The sequence below is a fragment of the Zootoca vivipara genome, chromosome Z (assembly GCF_963506605.1).
Source record: "Zootoca vivipara chromosome Z, rZooViv1.1, whole genome shotgun sequence".
Classification (NCBI taxonomy): Eukaryota; Metazoa; Chordata; class Lepidosauria; order Squamata; family Lacertidae; genus Zootoca; species Zootoca vivipara.
In genome coordinates, this window is record NC_083294.1 from 24,880,824 (window position 1) to 24,899,952 (window position 19,129).

At 39.7% G+C, this 19,129-nt stretch overlaps 1 protein-coding gene across 1 annotated transcript in view; it reads left to right on the forward strand.

Moving 5' to 3' along the window:
• Window positions 1-19,129, forward strand: part of SMARCA1 (SWI/SNF related, matrix associated, actin dependent regulator of chromatin, subfamily a, member 1) — a 53,419-nt gene that overhangs the window by 2,485 nt on the left and 31,805 nt on the right. The window contains exons 2-9 of the mRNA XM_060270546.1: window positions 254-340; window positions 6,340-6,506; window positions 8,187-8,287; window positions 8,392-8,492; window positions 10,286-10,465; window positions 17,295-17,450; window positions 17,824-17,955; window positions 18,621-18,689. Coding sequence (XP_060126529.1) covers window positions 254-340; window positions 6,340-6,506; window positions 8,187-8,287; window positions 8,392-8,492; window positions 10,286-10,465; window positions 17,295-17,450; window positions 17,824-17,955; window positions 18,621-18,689 — 993 coding nt within the window. The remainder of the gene's footprint in view (window positions 1-253; window positions 341-6,339; window positions 6,507-8,186; window positions 8,288-8,391; window positions 8,493-10,285; window positions 10,466-17,294; window positions 17,451-17,823; window positions 17,956-18,620; window positions 18,690-19,129) is intronic.

Consider the following 19,129-nt stretch of genomic DNA (forward strand, 5'->3'; position numbering starts at 1 on the left):
TAACTATACAGGTACTTGTATCACTCGTTGAATCCTGAGCAATTGTTGTGGGATCTGAGTGCAGGAAACTTCACAGTGTGGGTGGTGGAGGTATATGCCTTGTTTTGAAAGCACAAACAAGTTCTTCACCTCATTTCAGAAGTCGTATTTTTTGATTTTTACAGAGGCAGTTTTTTTTGGGGGGGGGAGGTGAGTTGAATGGGAAATTTGGTCCTACACACAGTAATAATAGAATTTGTCATTTTGTTTACAGGGAAATGATCCTCCATTTCAACTAAAGCCCCCTCCAAAGGCATCTAAATCTGAAAAAGACATTGATCCAGAGTATGAAGAAAAGATGGTAAATTTTCTGATACAGCAGTTTATCTGATAATATATTTATTATGTTTTTGTTGAGCTTTGGTTGTGGTGAAAAAAGAAGTAAAAATATTAGTATACATCAGGGATGGCCAACTCCCAAGAGACTGTGATCTACTCACAGAGTTAAAAACTGGCAGTGATCTACCCTCTTTTTTGGGGGTCGGGTCAAAGTTGTTGAGTTTTTTCAGGGAGAAGGTAAAATGTTGAGCTTTTTTAGGGGAGCCACAGTTGTTAAGCTTCTTTGGGGGGAGCCAATTATCTACCAGTGATCTACCGCAGATGTCCAGTGATCTACTGGTAGATCACAAGCTACCTGTTGGACATGCCTGGTATACATAATACTAATAAACTAGATTGTTTTTCTAGACAGTTTTAGGAAGCTTTAAAGTGCATACTGTATATGTAAACATTAAAAAATATTATTTATTCATGATACCATCACAAAACAAATGTTTAACAGTCCAAGAGTAACACAAGATAGCATCATTTGAAATTAACCTAGTACTAGACCCAAATAAAACTACATCATAAATGAACTTAAAATGCTGAATTTTCCTGGCAGATCACAACATGTGCCCCCCTTTAAAGTTCCTCTTTTAAGCAATATGTAAAGTAAAATAAAAAAATAATACACTTGTATCTGAATAAAATTAGGATAATTTAACTGGTGTACATATATGCCAAAGTGAAAACAGCAAGCTATAACCCATTCAGGGGATCCTTAATACACCAAATCAATCACTAGAACAAGTTTGTGTATGTAGTATGTGCAGCCTGATCCCGTGCATTTTTACGTGGAATTCAGTCCCCCCACCCCAACCCCGGCTTGCTCCCAAGTAACTGCAATTAAATTTGAGGCATTTGTTTGTATCTTCACATATAATAAAGCTGAGGTGGAGGAGTCTGCTGTTACCCAAAAGAAGCATGTGGTTGAGGGGTGTAAGACCCATCTTACTGTACTGCTTTCCATAGATTTTAGCAAATTTATCCCTGTTACAGAGTGCAATAAGGTAAGCCAATAAAAAGGCAAGGTTTCGGTCCACTTTCCTTTGTGCTCCTTTAAAATTAGATCCCTTTACCCCCATTTTATATGTGAATGGAGTAAGTGTGTGTTACACATAATTGCCTTACATGTCTTTTAGAATCCAAACAGCAGCATCTATTCGAGGTTCCATCATTTGGTGTGAGAAGTTTTTACTACTGCTTAAAAAGTAAAAACATTTTCTCGTGTCAATAGCCTTGAGAGAAATCATTGTTTTGATTCTAGAACTGATGCTCAACAAATCTTCTTTTTAATGTTCTAGTGATCTTCCCTTAGGATGACCATACAGAAAAGAAGAGTAGACTTCTGTACTACTTTTAAAGACTATGTGGAAGATGCAGTTTGTCAGAAAAGTGAGGAAAGTTGCACTTCTGAAATTCTCTCTTCCACACATTAAAAGTATAGAGTACCATTGTCCTCTGTTAGATTGGGTTACTCTCTGTTATTCAAACAGTGACTGTATTTGCATAATCAAATATTAGCTTAATAAGATGAGATAGGAACAAGCTTCATGCACAACCAGTTTGCTCATTCCTTTGGCTGAGTGAATAGAGAAGCCAGGAAGCTACAGTTAACAATAGCTTTCTATTATATCAGAATTGGGAAACTATGGTTAATATCTTCCAAACAAGCCAGAATATGAAGCCATGATTTCAAGTTGGCTTCCAGAGTCTGCTTTGTTTGGATGCCATTAACCATAGTTACTATTCCAGCCTCATTACATTACTTTTGGCAGCACTCAGTGGTTTTGTATTTCAAGCAAATCTGTAATTATGTTTGAAATTTATAGTAGCTTTTCACTATTGCTAGAATGTTTCTTGGTAGAGAAAAAGAAGAGATTTTCCCTTGAAAGTGAAAACTCCTAAAGATGAAGATCACTGGTGACAATAAAGTTAAACAATTTTAATAAAATAGAAAATAGAAAGAGTCACATTTGTATAGTATAGAACAGAGATAGCCAGGGTGTTACACTTCAGATTTTGTGTGGACTGCTGCTACCGGTACCACCATTCTTGATCACTAGCCATGCAGGCTGGTGTGATGAGAATTGGAGGGCACTATGTTGGCTATTGTGGTATAGAAAGACCTAATGCATAGGATCTGTCAAGCAAAAGTATAGTACAACGTAAGAAAATGTCCATATTAGAAACTATTATTAATATAATCCTGCTAAATAATAATTAGCTCTGAAAGTCTACAGATTCCATTGAAAAGGAAACTGAACAATAACTGACATTTAATCGTTCACTTGTTTCCATGAAATCTTTATCAAGAATTAACTTCAGCTACCCAAGTATGATAACATTATAGCAGCAATCCTGCACTTTCTCAAAGCTGCTAATAGAATCAGACTTTTCAGTTAGCCAGTATTCAAAATCTGCCTCAAGAACTCCTGTAAGTAAGGAGACAAACAATAAGACAGTCTTCAAAACAGCTGACACTTGGCTGGTTTCATGGTTCTTTGAAGAAGTTGAATATTGTTGCTTCCAAGTTTGTATAAAGATAGTGTGGTTATAATCTTATACACATTTACTTGGGAGCATTATTTCTAAGTAGACATGCGTAGGATATTATTGTGTGCCTACTACAGAGTGTATGTTATTTTTGGAATTGAAGAAACTTGTGTCTCCCCTTTGCTCATTCTTTAAAACCTTAGCTTCAGCATAGTTCCTGAGCAGTGTCTCAAAAAAACAGAAAAGCAAAGGAAAAAGTAACCAGAAAATACAGGAAGCTCTTGCATATTATTCTAAATAGAGCTATGCTCAGTTTCAGTCTGTTCTTTTTCAAATCCTGTGTATGATGTTAAATGCCCCCCCCCCCCCGCAAAAGGCCTCAAGACATCAAGAAAGTTTATGCTGTGTTATGTTGCCCTCATGTGGTGAAATGTTATGCTATTCTCCTTTTTAGCTTAAATAAAAATAATAATGCTTAGCATTTATATATACATGCAGGTCCCGCTATCCGAATGTTTGTTGTCTATTTATCCAAATATAAAAAATTATGCCCAAACCCCACGACATGCATGGCTGATTCAGATAGCCGGAGTTTCCCCACATCTTTGTTTGTTTGTGCTTTGCTGGTTGACTGCAACTATTTTCAGATGGAAAACATAGAGGGAGGTGGGGAGAGAGATCGCCCAGAGAGCAGGAAAAATCAGACAAATCAGTTTTTTCCTTTCTCTTTTATTTGCAGGTTGGCTGCAGCCATTTTAGGAAGAAACCATAGTGGGTGGGGAGAGAAAGATCATGGATGGCCCAAGGGTGACTGATCCAAGGTCATTCAGTGGGTTTATGGCTGAATGAGGATTTGAGCCCAGATCTTCCCTGTTCTAGTTTGACATTTGTCATAGTCCAGTTTCCAGGCTTTGCTCTCTAGTGGGAGGGGACAGAAGCAGCTACAGGTGGACTTGTAGAGCTGGGTAATGATAAATATTGCTACCATGCTGGAGATGGGAAGCAGAGAAAGTGTGGCTTGTTAGTACAGTAGTCACCTAGTGTGTTTGTGAAAGAGACAGGATTTGAACTCTGGACTTCTTGGTTCACAGTGTAATCATAAGCATGTATACTCCTAAGCATGCTTTTATATATATGTTGGCTGGGGCAAGCCAGTCAGATGAGTGGGGTACAAATAAAAAAATATTATTACTCATCTTAATGGGGCTTATTCTTAGGTAAATATGTATAGGATTGCAGCTTTGTTTTCATAGCCACTACAATTCACCAGCTGTTTCTTACTTAGGCCATCCTTACAAAAGAACTGTGTAGCATATGCCATGAAAGCATGGGGCTGTCACAGTATGTCACTGGTCCAATGCATGTTGCAGGTCACATTCTGGATCTTGTTTTCTCAACTGGGCAGAAAGAGGGTAATCTGAAGATGGGGGATATTGACATCAGTTGCTTGTCATGTTCAGATCACTTCCTGTTGAGATCTAGACTTGCAGCACCCTTTCCTCTCTGCAGAGGCACTGGACCTTTTGGAATGGTCCGCCCTCAGCGGCTAATGGAGCCAGTGGATTTCAAGACAGTTCTGTGGGATATTCTGGCTGGTATGAAGGACGCTCCTGTCAAAGCACTGGCTGACCTCTGGAACATCTGAATAGATTGGGTCATTAACGTGATCACTCCTCAGTGCCATTTCCTGCTTCGTAGAGCCATATTGGTTCCCTGGGTGGCACCACTTTGCAGTGGTTCCGCTTCTACTTGGATGGGGACTGCTCTTTGGCTCCATGGAACCTTCAATGGGTTCCTCAGGGTTCAATTTTATCTGCTGTGCTGTTTAACATATACAGGTGAAACTTGGAAAATTATAATATCGTTGAAAAGTGCATTTATTTCAGTAATGCAACTTAGAAGGCAAAACCAGTCTATGGGATAGATGCATGACATGCAAAGCAAGATGTGTCAAGCCTTGATTTGTTGTCATTGTCATTATTTGTTGTTAGGCAGGTCAATTATAAATGGAACGTCATCAATGAAATGTCATAGCGATGTTGATTTTTCTTGATTTTTGTATGATTGTAACTATTTGTTTTATTCCTGTGGAATTTCCAAAAGAAAGCATTTGTAAAAATTAATCGGAAAATAAAAAATAATAAGTTGCATTACTGAAATCAATGCACTTTTCGACGATATTCTAATTTTTCTGAGTTTCACCTGTACATGAGACTGCTGAGTGGGGTCATCCAGAGTTTTGGAGTATGTTGTCAGCAATATGCTGATGACACAGCTCTACTTCTTTACATCTGCAAATGTAGCAGTGGATATGCTGGACTGTTGTCTTGCCTTGATAATGGACTGGATTAGAGACAACACACTGAAGATCAATCCAGATAAGAATGAGGCACTCTTAGTGGGTGGTTCCCTAGACTGGATGGATGGGAGGTTGCCTGCTTTTGATGGGGCTATACTTCCTTGGAAGAAGTGTGTAAGCAACTTGGGGGTACTTTGGGGTGTTTTGCTGTCACTTAAGACTCAGGTGGCCTCAGTGGTGTGAAGTGCTTTCTATCAGCTTTGGCTGGTAGCCCAGCTGCACCCATAATCTGGACAATGATATTGTTGTTTATGCTTTGGAACTTCTAGGTTAGATTACTGCAATGTGTTATACGTAGGACTGTCTCTGAAGACAGTTCAGAAACTTTGGCTGGTGCAGAATTCAGTGGCCAAGTTCCTCACTGGGCAAGACAGTTTGATCATGTTACACCAATGCTGGACCAACTGCACTGGCTGCAAATTAGTTTCCAGGCCCAATTCAAAGTACTGGTTTTGACTTATGAAGCTTTACATGGCTCAGGATCTCAATACCTCAGGGACTACCTCTTCCCAAAGAACCTACTGGGAACCTGCGATAATCACAGGCCTCCTCCATGAGAGGTCCAGAGGGTGGCAATATGAGAACGGGTCTTTTCTCCAGTGGGTCTCCCTTTGTGGATGCTCTCCCCAGGAAGGTTCACCTGGTGACTTCATTATACACTTTTAGGTGCCAGGCAAAAATATTCTTCTTCAATCAGACCTTGGGCTGATTAACATCCTCTATCCTTTTAAATGTGTTAATGGGAGGGTGTGTGTTATTGGTTTGTTTATGTTGTTTTTATTACGTATTTTGTGTTTTTATCTTGTATTTTTCTGAGGTTTTTCTGAGATCTTTAGGTTTATACTAGAGAAGTTGAGAAAAGATTGTATTCTTGATTAGGAAGAGTAAAGTTTATATTAGATTCGATAGATTATTTTGCTGCCATGCTTGTTTATGAATGGATTATTGTAAGGCTTTGAGGTATTTTAAAAGTTTCAAAATGTATTTTTGTACTCTGTTTGGTCATTTTTCTACACTGCATTTGCCCACTTTGTGAGGATATTTTCTGAATAAGTGGAATACAAATACGGTATATAAAATAAAGATAAATGAAATAAATACTGTGTTTGTTGCCTTGAATATAGAAAACTGATCGAGCCAAGAGATTTGAATTCCTGTTGAAGCAGACAGAACTCTTTGCACATTTTATTCAGCCTGCGGCGCAGAAATCACCAACATCTCCCCTGAAAGTGAAACTTGGACGACCACGAGTAAAGAAGGATGAAAAGCAGAGCTTACTTTCGGCTGGAGAGTATGTCTTTTTAATCTGTTTGAAAAAATACTTAAATTACTGTTTTATCTTAAATGCTGTGTGTGTTTAATGTAGTGCATCTTTTATATGCAAACCTGTACAGCTAACTTGCAATTTACATGGGAGTTACGTTCCTGGCCATCAAACATATAAGCAAAAATTGCCTAAAGCTAGAACACTCCCGGAAATCCATAAAAACCCCAGGTAAAGGCAAAGGGACCCCTGACCATTAGGTCCAGTCGTGACCGACTCTGGGGTTGCAGCACTCATCTCGCGTTATTGGCCGAGGGATCCGGAGTACAGCTTCCAGGTCATGTGGCCAGCATGACAAAGCTGCTTCTGGCAAACCAGAGCAGCACACAGAAATGCCATTTACCTTCCCGCTGTAGCGGTACCTATTTAGCTACTTGCACTTTGACGTGTTTTCGAACTGCTAGGTTGGCAGGAGCTGGGACCGAGCAAAGGGATTCGAGGGGATTCGAACCGCCGGCCATAAAAACCCTAGAAAACCTAAAAACAGAGTAAGCCACCATGTCAGTGACTGTGAGTTTGTGGTACAGCCTCATCTTGCAATGAACCTTTGCCATAATATGCTCCTGGAATGGAAGGATGCTCTACTTGAAGCTCCTGGGGTGTCTCCTTGCCCATGGCAACTGGACCACACCTACTATTCAGAACCTCTCTCCTCTTGATTTAGGTTTACTGCTGGGGCGAGGACCATGGCTGGAGCCTTCATTAAAAGGGGTCCTGTGGGCTAGCTTCTTAGGCTAGAGTGAAGCTGATTAAGCTGATAGTTTGGGCTGCAGCCTGCTTCTTCCCCTGCCTGTCCCTGCAGTTTGGCTGCCTCAGGACTGTGTTATTCTCCAGCTCTGTGCTGGACGAATCATGGCTTTTATGCCTGACAAGAGTGGGGTGTGGTTTGAGAGAGTGAAAGTGCCATCTCTTGAAGCTGAGATGGCCAACAAATTCAGGCATGGGGAGAAGGGAGCCAATGAGGAGTTATTTTGCCCTTTACTGTTTTGGGATTGTGCACTGCCACTGGGCCTACTTCTCTTCTTAGGCCCACAAAGGTCTACCCTCCAGTGAGAAGCACCTCGCTCTGGCCAATCCTGGGTTTTTGTTTTCCAGTAGAATTCGATGTGGAGGGACTAAATAGCGGGATGATACCCTCTTCAAGTATGGAGAGGAGAGATAAAGCCACTGCTGAGGATGGTCTTTGCTTTGCTGGTCTTGGCATCCAGGAGGCTCCTCAAACCTCCGTGCCTCCTCACCATGGCTTTGATGCATGCCTTGAAGTATTGTCCAAGATAGTTGAATTCAGCAGCTCTAGAGAGGGGAAAAGATGGTAGGCATAATGTCCTGACACTGGTCTAAATTCATCCTCCTTTCCTGTCCCATGTATGAAGAGTAGCCCCGAAAGGAAGTGAAGAGAGAAAAGAAGGGCTGCCAAATGTGCAAGGAAATGGCTGATTGAGTAGGCAGGAAGGAACTGGGGCAGGGGCTGTCCCACCCCTTAATGAGTATGTTTCATATTCACATAGTCCTTCCGGTATCTTACTTACCGGTATCTGAGATTCCTTGCTCTACTAGAGGAAAAAAGGCAGGCCTTCTGTGGCATACAAAAAGGTCCTTGTGGAAAGCACATATTAGGTTTGACTAGTTTCTTCATTTTTTCTTCAGTTATCGCCACAGGCGCACAGAGCAAGAGGAAGATGAAGAGCTACTTTCAGAAAGTCGAAAAACCTCAAACGTGTGTATTAGATTTGAGGAATCTCCTTCGTGTGAGTATATTTATTAAAATCTTTTTCCATTTTCTTAAACGAGTTAGGAAATAATAGCATAATCAAGCATATAGATAAAAAGTCACATTTTATGTGCTTTGCAGATGTTAAAGGAGGAACGTTACGAGACTATCAGGTTAGGGGTTTGAACTGGATGATCTCCCTTTACGAAAATGGTGTGAACGGCATTTTGGCAGATGAAATGGTAAAAAGCTTTTTTTTTTGAGTACATCTTTGGGGTGGAAGTGAAGTGTATGTCTCTTGGAAGAAGACAATTCTCAAAGCGGAGAAAAATGGTTTTAAATAAAAATGTAATTCTCATTGAAGTCAGTGGCCATAAGCCAGATCTGGACCTCCGATTATGTCTCCCTTGTCAAACTACTTTTTAAACCCTCATGAATTTAAAGAACAGTTTTAAGATTGGAGTCCACATTTCCTATGCTCCAAGTAATCCAGTTGGTTTTAGTACAACTTTGGGAATAAGTCTCCTCAGCATACTTAGCCCATAATTATTAGCTAATTGGGGAATATTGGGAGTAAGATTTTAAATCCATTGTCTTCAGATATCATGCAGCTGTTACTAAAAGCAATGGTGTTTCTTACTATCTTTGTGATTCTGATAAGCTATGATTCCTAATAAGCTAGTCAGATGAAGTTGGCTAGAAGAATCTGACTCCCTGGTGGCATTCATGGAAGAACAAATTTATCCTGTCATGTGCCCATGTTAGTCATTTGTAGTGCCTGATTGGGGTGACAAGAAAGAAGAACCAATTGACCCTCAATTTACTTGAGCTTTCTGTCTGGTTGCCTCTACATGATTGTTACTTGCCCCAGGTAATGAAAGTAATTAATGGCTACTAAGAGGACAAATGGTTGTGAACTGTTCCCAACCCTTATTGAAATAAATAGTAAATGTCCCATTCATTTTCTTAGTTGTGACTTGTGCTGCCAGTATAATGATCTTGGTCTAATAAATCATGGTTTATTTGATCAAGAGTGTTGTATTATGAGCACTACAATACATTGCTTTTGGCGTTCGTTAAGCAACACTTTCCCATAACATCTGAACTGGGAAACTGGTTTTATTAATCTTGAACTACGGACCAGGATCTGATCATGGTTTCATTTTCTTTTTATAGTTCAGGATTAATAAACCAGAGTTTCCTGGTTCAGATGAAATTGGAAACTATGACTTAACAAACTGCAGAATTAATACTGTTGTGGCATAGAAGATGAGAGAAGGCAGCACAATACTTGCTCTTTCTGACAAACCATGATGTGTTAGATGAAGATCACTACCGGTATGTCTAAACCAGGCATCCCCAAACTTCGGCCCTCCAGATGTTTTGGACTACAATTCCCATCATCCCTGACCACTAGTCCTGTTAGCTAGGGATCATGGGAGTTGTAGGCCAAAACATCTGGAGGGCTGCAGTTTGGGGATGCCTGGTCTAAACTGACGTACTATTGACTGAGCTCATGAAAGATTTCTCAGGGGTTCATCGGCAGCAAGTCTGTTGAACTTTGGTGGAAATAGAATTCAGTATGGTGACAACTGGCCTGCCCTTAGCATTTCCTTTTATTATGTGGGCATTTTCTCTTCTGTATGTAGAAAATTTACTGAACTCAGAGAGTCAAGGAATAACAATTGTGTGTAATTCAAAGAAAAGATGCATAATGCATAGCAGTAGTACAGACTGAGACTCAAATATTCAGTTGTAACATAGCTAAGAGCAAAATGTAATTAAAAAATTCATTCTCTGCAATAATTCATGCATATTGCAGAGGAATGCTTATGAGAAGCTGTAGTTTTATTATCTCAAAACAAACTCTAACCAGAGTTGTAATTTGCATATTGCAGTATATTGAAATTATGGCAGATTTCTGTTCCATAAACTACCATGTTCGTAAACTTTTCTACTCATTATTATAAATGGAAATCAGTTCAGTGCTGCTAACAATGATGCATAACTTTAAATAATTTTAATACTATTGTAGGGTCTAGGAAAGACTCTGCAAACAATTGCATTGCTGGGCTATCTAAAACATTACCGAAACATTCCTGGCCCACACATGGTTCTGGTCCCCAAATCAACTTTGCACAACTGGATGAATGAATTTAAACGCTGGGTTCCATCTTTACGTGCCGTTTGTCTCATTGGAGACAAGGATGCCAGGGTAAGTGAGCACTATGTAAAAAAGTGACTTTCTTTTCTTTTTTAAAAATAATTTTTATTGATTTTACAAAGAAAAAAGCACAATACTTTAAACACATAATATACAAATAAAATTGACAAGAAAAAACAACATTACAAAAATAACAATAACAAACACAAAAATCAAAATACCAAATCCTTTTCCTTTAACATTGTACCGTGTTTTTCACATTTTAAGACATGTCTTATATTTATTTTTACTCAAGAAAATAAGCCTATGGCTTATTTTCGGGGGGTGTCTTATTTTTTCTTTTTTACTAACCGGTAAGTTGCTGTTGCTGCTCAAGCGCCGACAAAGCTCCCGGCAGCGCTGCGCAGAGCGCCCTGAGCCGCAGGAGGAGCACCGTGGTTCTCGGCCTCTCCGCCGTCCTGTTCCTGTCTCCGCCGCAGGCGCCGCCGCCTCCTGCTCCCTCCCGGGGCGTCTCAGGCTTCGCCCGCTCGGCAGCGCTCCATGCAAAGCCAGGGGTGATCGCAATTCCACCAGGATGTTCCCTCCGTGGCATCCGTAGAGACCATAGAGGAAAGGCGCGCGGCAGACACACCACTTCCGTTACCCTCACCCACTCCTGCTGCGGCTCGGGGCGCTCTGTGACAAAATGCCCGGCAGCACCGCGCAGAGCGCCCCGAGCCACAGGAGGAGGAGGATTCAAAGTGCTACAGAGCACTGCTGGGCCCCGTTGGCTCAGGGTGCTCCGCATGGCGCTGCTGGGCGCTTTGTCGGCGCTTCAGCAGGGCCCGCAGCATGCACCGCGTGGAGTCCCGAGCCAGCGGGACCCAGCAGCGCACTCCGGGCTTTTTCTTCTTCTTTCTCTTTCGCCCTCCTTCGCCAACAGGGGATCCATCATCGCCTGTTCTACCCGCCCGGAGTGCAAGACATCGTAACTCCCCGCCTTGCAGTCCTATTCATGCTTCACACACTAATACAACTCCTTTCTGTACAGGATGTATTATTACCATCATTTTTAAAAAAATGATTCGGCGCTCTCTGAATGTGTGTGTTTTGTAAGGCATGGTTCGAACTCTTCCCAACCCAAAACTTTGTGCTTTGCCAAGGCAAAGCTGGGAAGAAACCCCACGAGTTCCCCCCGCCCAGCGCTGCCGCTCTGCAGGAAGGAAGTGAACTGGTTGGGTGGTGCGGCGCGCGCGGCGACGGCAATGCCCGGGCTCGGCAGAAGCGGGGCACCCCGGGTGCATCACCGAGGGCCACTGAAATCGCTTTTGTGACCCAGACTCGCAACTTCGACTGCACACAATCGCGAGCGCACGCATGCCCCGCGCCGATCCATTTTCTCGCCGCCTGCCTATTATCTTTTCAAATTAGATTAGTAATAACCGAAAGAGAAAAGGGAAACTTCAGCGTGAGCCCCAGCAGCTAGGACTTTGCTTTCCATGCCAAGGGGAAAGGAAGGGAGGAGGGGAAAGAGAGCGGGCAGAAAGGGAGGAGGGGAATAATCGCTGGTGCTACACGGCGAAAGAGCAAGGCAAGTTATGGCTCCACGTGGAGCGACTGTCCCGAGATAATTGGAAAACAATCCTGCACTGTGTGAACATTTCTGCAGACCACGAGGCGCTGCTTGGCCCTTCCAGTTTGCTGCTGCTGCATGCCACGAACAGCGGAGGGTGAAAGGAGCAGTGCCGGGTAGCCAGAGTAACCTTCACCACCCCACAGCCACAATGTTTCCCAGCACAGGACGATTGAGGCTTTGTCGGCGCTTCAGCTGGGTCCCGCTGGCTCGGGGCCTCACACGGCGCGCGCTGCGGACATTGCTGGGTCCCGCTGGCTCGGGGCTCCACGCGGCGCGCGCTGCTGGCTGTTTTGGCGAGGGCCTCCAGAACTGCACTTACGGTAGCACTACGGCTTATTTTCGGGGTATGTCTTATATTTTTTCAAAGCATGAAAATTGTGCCATGTCTTATTTTATAGGCACGTCTTAAAATGTGAGAAACACGGTATGAGGGGACTTCCTCGAGTTCCCTCTATCTGCGGTTCATTTCTCCTTTATCTTTAGCAATTTCCAAATCATTGTTTAAAACTCCTTACAATTTCAAATCTCTCATACATCAATTTACTTCACATAATTGTCAAACCCGCAGTTTCTATAAACTTCTAAATCTAATCGTAATATACAATTTTACCATATTTTTAAAAATAAACTTAGAAATCTTTCCACTCTTCTTCTGTTGCTTCTTCTCCCCAGTCGCGTATTCTCCCGGTCATCTCAGCCAGTTCCATGTACTCCATCATTTTCATTTGCCAATCGTCCACTGTTTGTAATTCATGGGTCTTCCAGTTCTTGGCTAGTAATACTCTTGCCACCATTGTAGCATACATTAAAAAATTAACATTTTTCTTGGGAATCTCTTTTCCAGCTATACCCAATAGAAAGGATTCTGGTTTCTTAATAAATGGTGTTTTTCAACACTCTCTTTAGTTCATTATAAATCTTCTCCCAGAAATCCCTTACTAGTTGGCAAGTCCGCCACATATGATAAAAAGATCCTTCCTCTTTCTTAAATTTCCAACATTTATTATCCTGATTATGATAAATCTTAGCTAATTTTACTGGTGTAAGATACCATCTATACATCATTTTCATTATATTTTCTCTTAAAAGATTACATGCAGTAAATTTCAAATTCTGTTTCCATATTTTTTCCCAATCTTCCATCAAAATATTATGTCCCACATCCTTTGCCCACAATATCATAACATTCTTTGTTTGTTCATCTTTTGTATGCCACTCAAGCATTAACTTATACATTCTGAAAAGTATTTTTGTTTTTGGTTCTAACAATTCTGTTTCCAGCTTTGACTTCTCTGATTGAAAGCCAAGTTTCCTGTCCAATTTAAATACTTCGTTAATCTGATAGTATTGGAGCCAATCATCAAGCTTATTCTTCAACTGTTCATATGTTTTTAACTTAAATTGGTCTCCTTCTTCTATCAGCATGTCCCTATATTTTAACCAACTGGTTTCCATATTCAATCTTTTGTGTGCTTTAGCTTTGAGAGGTGAAATCCATTTAGGTGTTTTTCTTTCTAGCAGATCTTTATATCTAATCCAAACATTATACAATGATTTTCCGATTATATAATTCTTAAAGCCTTTGTGGACCTTCAACTTATCATACCACAGATATGCATGCCAGCCAAATGCGTTATCATACCCTTCCAAATCTAATACATCAGTATTTTCCAACATAAACCATTCTTTCATCCAGCAAAATGTAGCCACTTCATAATATATCTTTAAATCTGGCAGGGGAAACCCCCCTCTATCTTTACTATCAGTTAAAATCTTATATTTAATCCTGGGTTTCCCCCCCTGCCATATAAATTTCGAAAGCACCTTTTGCCAATCTTTAAAGCAATCCATCTTGTCAATTATAGGCAATGATTGAAACAAAAATAACCTCTTTGGCAATACATTCATCTTAACAGCTGCAATACGGCCCAACAAAGACAATTTCAAATTCGACTAGGTTTCTAAATCTCTTAATTTCATTCCATAACTTATCATAATTGTATTTAAATGAATTCAATTTTTTTGCTGTCATATTTACACCAAGGTATTCCACATTTTTAACAAACAACAAACCAGTTGCTTCCTGTAGCTCCTTTCTTTCATTAATATTTAGATTTTTATCTAAAACTTTGGTTTTACTCTTATTCAGTTTAAATCCTGCTACACTTCCGAATTCATATATCAAATCCAGTGCTTTGATTGCACTGGATTCAAGATCTTGTAAAGTCAATACCAAGTCATCTGCAAAGGCTTTGAGTTTAAATTGCTTTCTCCCCACTCTCACACCTTTAATCTCATCTTCTTTTCTAATCATAGAGAGTAAACCTCCAGGACAGATATAAACAACAAAGGAGAGAGGGGGCACCCTTGCCTTGTTCCTTTTTCAATTCTAATTTCCCCTGATACCACATTATTAACAATTACCTTTGCTTTCTGCTCAGAGTAGATCGCATTTACTCCAAAAAGTTCTGGCCGATCTCCATCTTTTCTAAATTCTTCTTTAGAAACATCAAAGAAACATTGTCAAAGGCTTTCTCAGCATCTATAAACATTAATACAGCTTTTGTATTTTTCTTTTGCTTGAGCATCTCCAAAATGTCCACTACATTCCTAATATTGTCTTTCATATGTCTTCCGGGTAAAAAACCCGCTTGATCATGATGTATATAATCCTTTAAAACGTTTTTCAATCTAGAAGCCAAAATATTTGAGAAAATTTTGTAATCCACGTTCAATAAGGAAATCGGACGATAATTCACTTGAGCTCTATCTGTATCAGGTTTCAGTATCAGAGTAATGTAGGCCTCTCTCCAAGTCTCCGGTGCCTCCCCTCCTTCCAATATTTGGTTGCATAAATCAGTTAAAGGCTGAATCAGCCAGTCTTTCAACGTTTTATAATATTTAGCTGTCAGTCCATCAGGTCCTGGTGCTTTACCCAATTGCATTTGCATAATTGCATTTTCCACTTCTCTTGAAATTTGTTGACCAAGTAGGGATTTTTTATCTTCAGGAATTTTATGCAAGCCATTTTTGTCCAGAAACTGCTCAATTTTATCTTTATCTTCTTTTTCTTTTTTATACAGCTGCTTATAATATTTTTGGAAACATTTTCTAATCTCTGCTGGGTGCTCCAGATTATTTCCTTCTTGCACAAGATTCGTTATTGTATTCTGTTTCTGTCTCTTTCTCAATTGCCAAGCAAGCAATTTGCCACATTTATTTGCAGATTCAAATGATCTTTGCTTCATCCATTTAATTTTCCATTCTATCTCCTGATTGACCAGTTGAGAGAACTGTATCTGTAATGCTTTAATTTCCTTTTGTACCTGTTTATTCTTGGGATTGCATCTTAATTTCTTTTTTTCTTTTTTTTACTTAGAATACTCTCTTTTCTTGCATTTTTTCTTTTTTCTTTATTGCATTTTGTTGAATCAAAAATCCTCTCATAACTGCCTTGCTTGCATTCCAAATTGTCCTTTTTTCAACTGTCGAATTCAAATTTATTTCAAAATAATCTTTCAAGGTTTTCTGGGCCTTCTCCACAATCTTCTCATTTCTTAACAGTACATCATTCATCCTCCATGTAAAAGCACCCTGCAAAGATAACTTTAAGTCCAACTTTAAGACAAACAGGCCAAACCCTACGCCAAAGGATAAATGGACATAAATATGACATCAGGAACCATAAGACAGAGAAACCAGTAGGAGAACACTTCAATCTCCCAGGACATTCTATACAAGATCTCAAAGCAGCTGTTTTATTACAGAGAAATTTCAGGAACAGACTGGAAAGAGAAGTTTCTGAATTGGAACTCATTACCAAGCTTAAAACCATGGAGCCACCTGGGATGAATAGAGACATCAGATTCTTATCTCATTATGCATGATCAAGCTTTCTTTAGCGTCTCAGCCCTTGTTTTTTCCCCCCAGGACTAATTGCAGCCATCAGCAACCGTTAACAGCCATCCACAGGTTTACCACTCCCATCAGCCCATCACCCATTCCCACCCACCCCCACCACCCTCTGTATATATATAAGGGTCTGACACTTCTGTTTCCAGTGTATCTGAAGAAGTGTGCATGCACACGAAAGCTCATACCAAAATAAAAACTTAGTTGGTCTTTAAGGTGCTACTGAAAGAATTTTTTTATTTTGCTTCGACTCAGACCAACACGGCTACCTACCTGTATTTAAGTCCAATAATACAGCATTATGGTCCGAGGAAGTTTTTGGGCAAATTTCCACATTGTTTATTCTCGGGGCTAACTCTCTTGTAATCCAGATGTAGTCGAGGCGGCTCCAAGATTGATTAGCATCTGAAAAGAAAGTTTGGTCTTTTTCCAATGGGTTTTTCAACTTCCAAGTATCAATCAAACCAAATTGTCAGTCATTTCGAAAAAAGACTTTGGAAGTCTTCTTTCATTTGTAATTTTCTGTCTGTGACCTATCCATTAATGTTGAAACGACCCCGTTCAAATCGGCCGTCAAACATATTTTATAGTCCAAATATTCCAATAAAGCCTCATGGAGTCTTTTAAAGAAGTCAGCCTTTCCATCATTTGGTGCATAAATTCCCAGAATTAAAATTCTTTTGCCTTGCAACGTTATTTCAACAGCAACATATCTCCCTTCTTCATCCTTGAACAGCAGTCTTGGATTCAATTTTTCTTTCGCATAAAATACCACTCCTCGTTTTTTAACTTGAAGTGACTTGCTTTTCAAGTTGGGAGTGTGATGCCTTTCCCCCATTGTATAGCATCATAATTGTGCACAGCAATTTACAGGCCATCAGTTAAACCACACATCACTAATGTTCTTATTGTTTTACTATGATTTTGTTTTTTTTAACTTTTTATCAAATTTTGTAGCGCTCTGTTATTTATTCTTGCTAGCCACCTCAGACTCCATTTGGAGAAGGGGCGGATATAAAAGTTTTGTATGCATTAATGAATGACATACTTCATTTTAAGATACACATGTCACACCAGGGTTCATCTGAGAAAAGGCATTCACTTATCCGTCCCTCCTTTATTTTTAAAAATACATTTGTCCTCATTGATTTTGATTTATTTACTGGGTGATGAGTCATCATATTAACCTTTATGGAACTTGATTTCCTCCCCACCTTCCATTTCTTCTTCATTTTTGTGAAATGCTTTCCCTTTATAATTAGTATATGGCTGCAGCAGCAGCTTCCAAATGAGTTAGGTGGCCCTATTCAGCTTGCCTATCTAGAAGTGTTTACAATGTTCATTTTTCATTAGGCTGCTTTTATCCGCGATGTTATGATGCCTGGAGAGTGGGATGTGTGTGTTACCTCCTATGAAATGGTAATTAAAGAGAAGTCTGTTTTCAAAAAATTCAACTGGAGATATCTGGTGATTGATGAAGCCCACCGAATCAAAAATGAAAAATCAAAGGTGAGCCTCAGTTTTATTTCTGTAGATACCTAGAGAAATACTACAGAATACTAGGATAGTGGAAAAATCTGGTAACTCTTGAATGGAAGGATAACTTTTTGTACACAGAAAATAGGAAACAATAGGAAGTGAAAAAATAGGAAGTTAAAAAATAATTCCTTTCAGAATGGCAGGCAGGGAAAAAAAATGAAGAATTTAAAACACTAACTGTTACATCTGAACTATTAATATTGCTTGTAATTATTATGTTAGGTTATGGGAGTTTGGAGCTTCATTTTGAAATGCTTTGTATGTACTTTCATTTGTAAAAAATGTATCCTGGAGTATGGTAGTAATGTAGTAGTAATAAGTGCTCTTTTAAAAAAATTCCTAGCTCTCTGAAATTGTTCGTGAGTTCAAGACAACAAATCGGTTGCTATTAACAGGAACTCCCTTACAGAATAATCTTCATGAACTATGGGCATTGCTCAATTTCCTTTTGCCTGATGTCTTCAATTCTGCAGAGGTGAGATTGTACATTATGTTAAAGTCCTTTTTTTCCCTTCACACTTTATATGGTAACCTAACTTTTGCCAATAACTTAAGTTGTCTTTTTATCATAATGGTTTACATTCTTAAGAGAAGATAAATGAATAGAGAGGAAAGTGAGAAAAAAATTATGTAGCAGATTCTTAATACTGTTACATAGTGAAGTTGCATAACGAGCAACTGAAATGGTCACTGTGAGAAGAGAACATTTTACAGGAGAGGGACTAAGTCGTCATTGCATCTTTCAAATACAACCAAGTAGAATTAGTTCATTGTATTGGTGTATCTGAACTGCATTGTTTCCTATTGACTTAGTTTTTAGTCAGTGTATTCTACATGAGCATTTGAAGGGAGGGGTAGGTGCAACTGCTTTGATAGGTTGGTTCAACCACCTTGAGCCACATTTTAAGGTGGATCTGTGCATTATGAGAAACAGGGATGCTTGTGCCTGTTCACATACGCCCTCCTGCTAGTGATGCACATCTGTGGCAGAAATAAAATAATGTCAGGGCATAGGTATGTTTTACTAGATGTTAAAGAAGGGAAGAACTGTTCCAGTGGACAGCTTCCTTTCTAGTTTACTAAAAAATTCCCTTGAGTTTTGAAAGTACAAACACAGTAACAACAACATAATTTTTACAGGACTTTGATTCATGGTTTGACACTAAAAATTGCCTTGGTGATCAAAAACTTGTAGAGAGACTTCACGCAGTAAGTATGGCAATTCTGCTTTCTGAAATAAATTTTATTTCTCTCCCATTGTATTGTACAAACAGTATATGATTCTTAGTGTAACATCTTGATGTATGTTTCTGAGAAATGAAGGCTATGTGTTGTGTATATTGTGATGTGATATAAGCCAGAATTTGTGGAATTCTGGCGAGGCAGTCATTTGTTTATTGCTTATTAACATAACTACTTATGTGTGCCTATGTGTCTTTTCCCAACAGAAGCAAAGCATCCAGTTATTTATACTATACACTCAGTAAATGTATTTAGAATGAGGCGCATATTGAGACTTCCCTTTCACAAGGTCTTTAGGAGATATGTTCTGTGTAAGGGGATCCTAGTTGCTCCTGTTGGTCCTATAAACACCATGAGAAATGCTTATGTATTCTGCATGCTCTCCCACTTCAAGTAGCCTCAAAAAA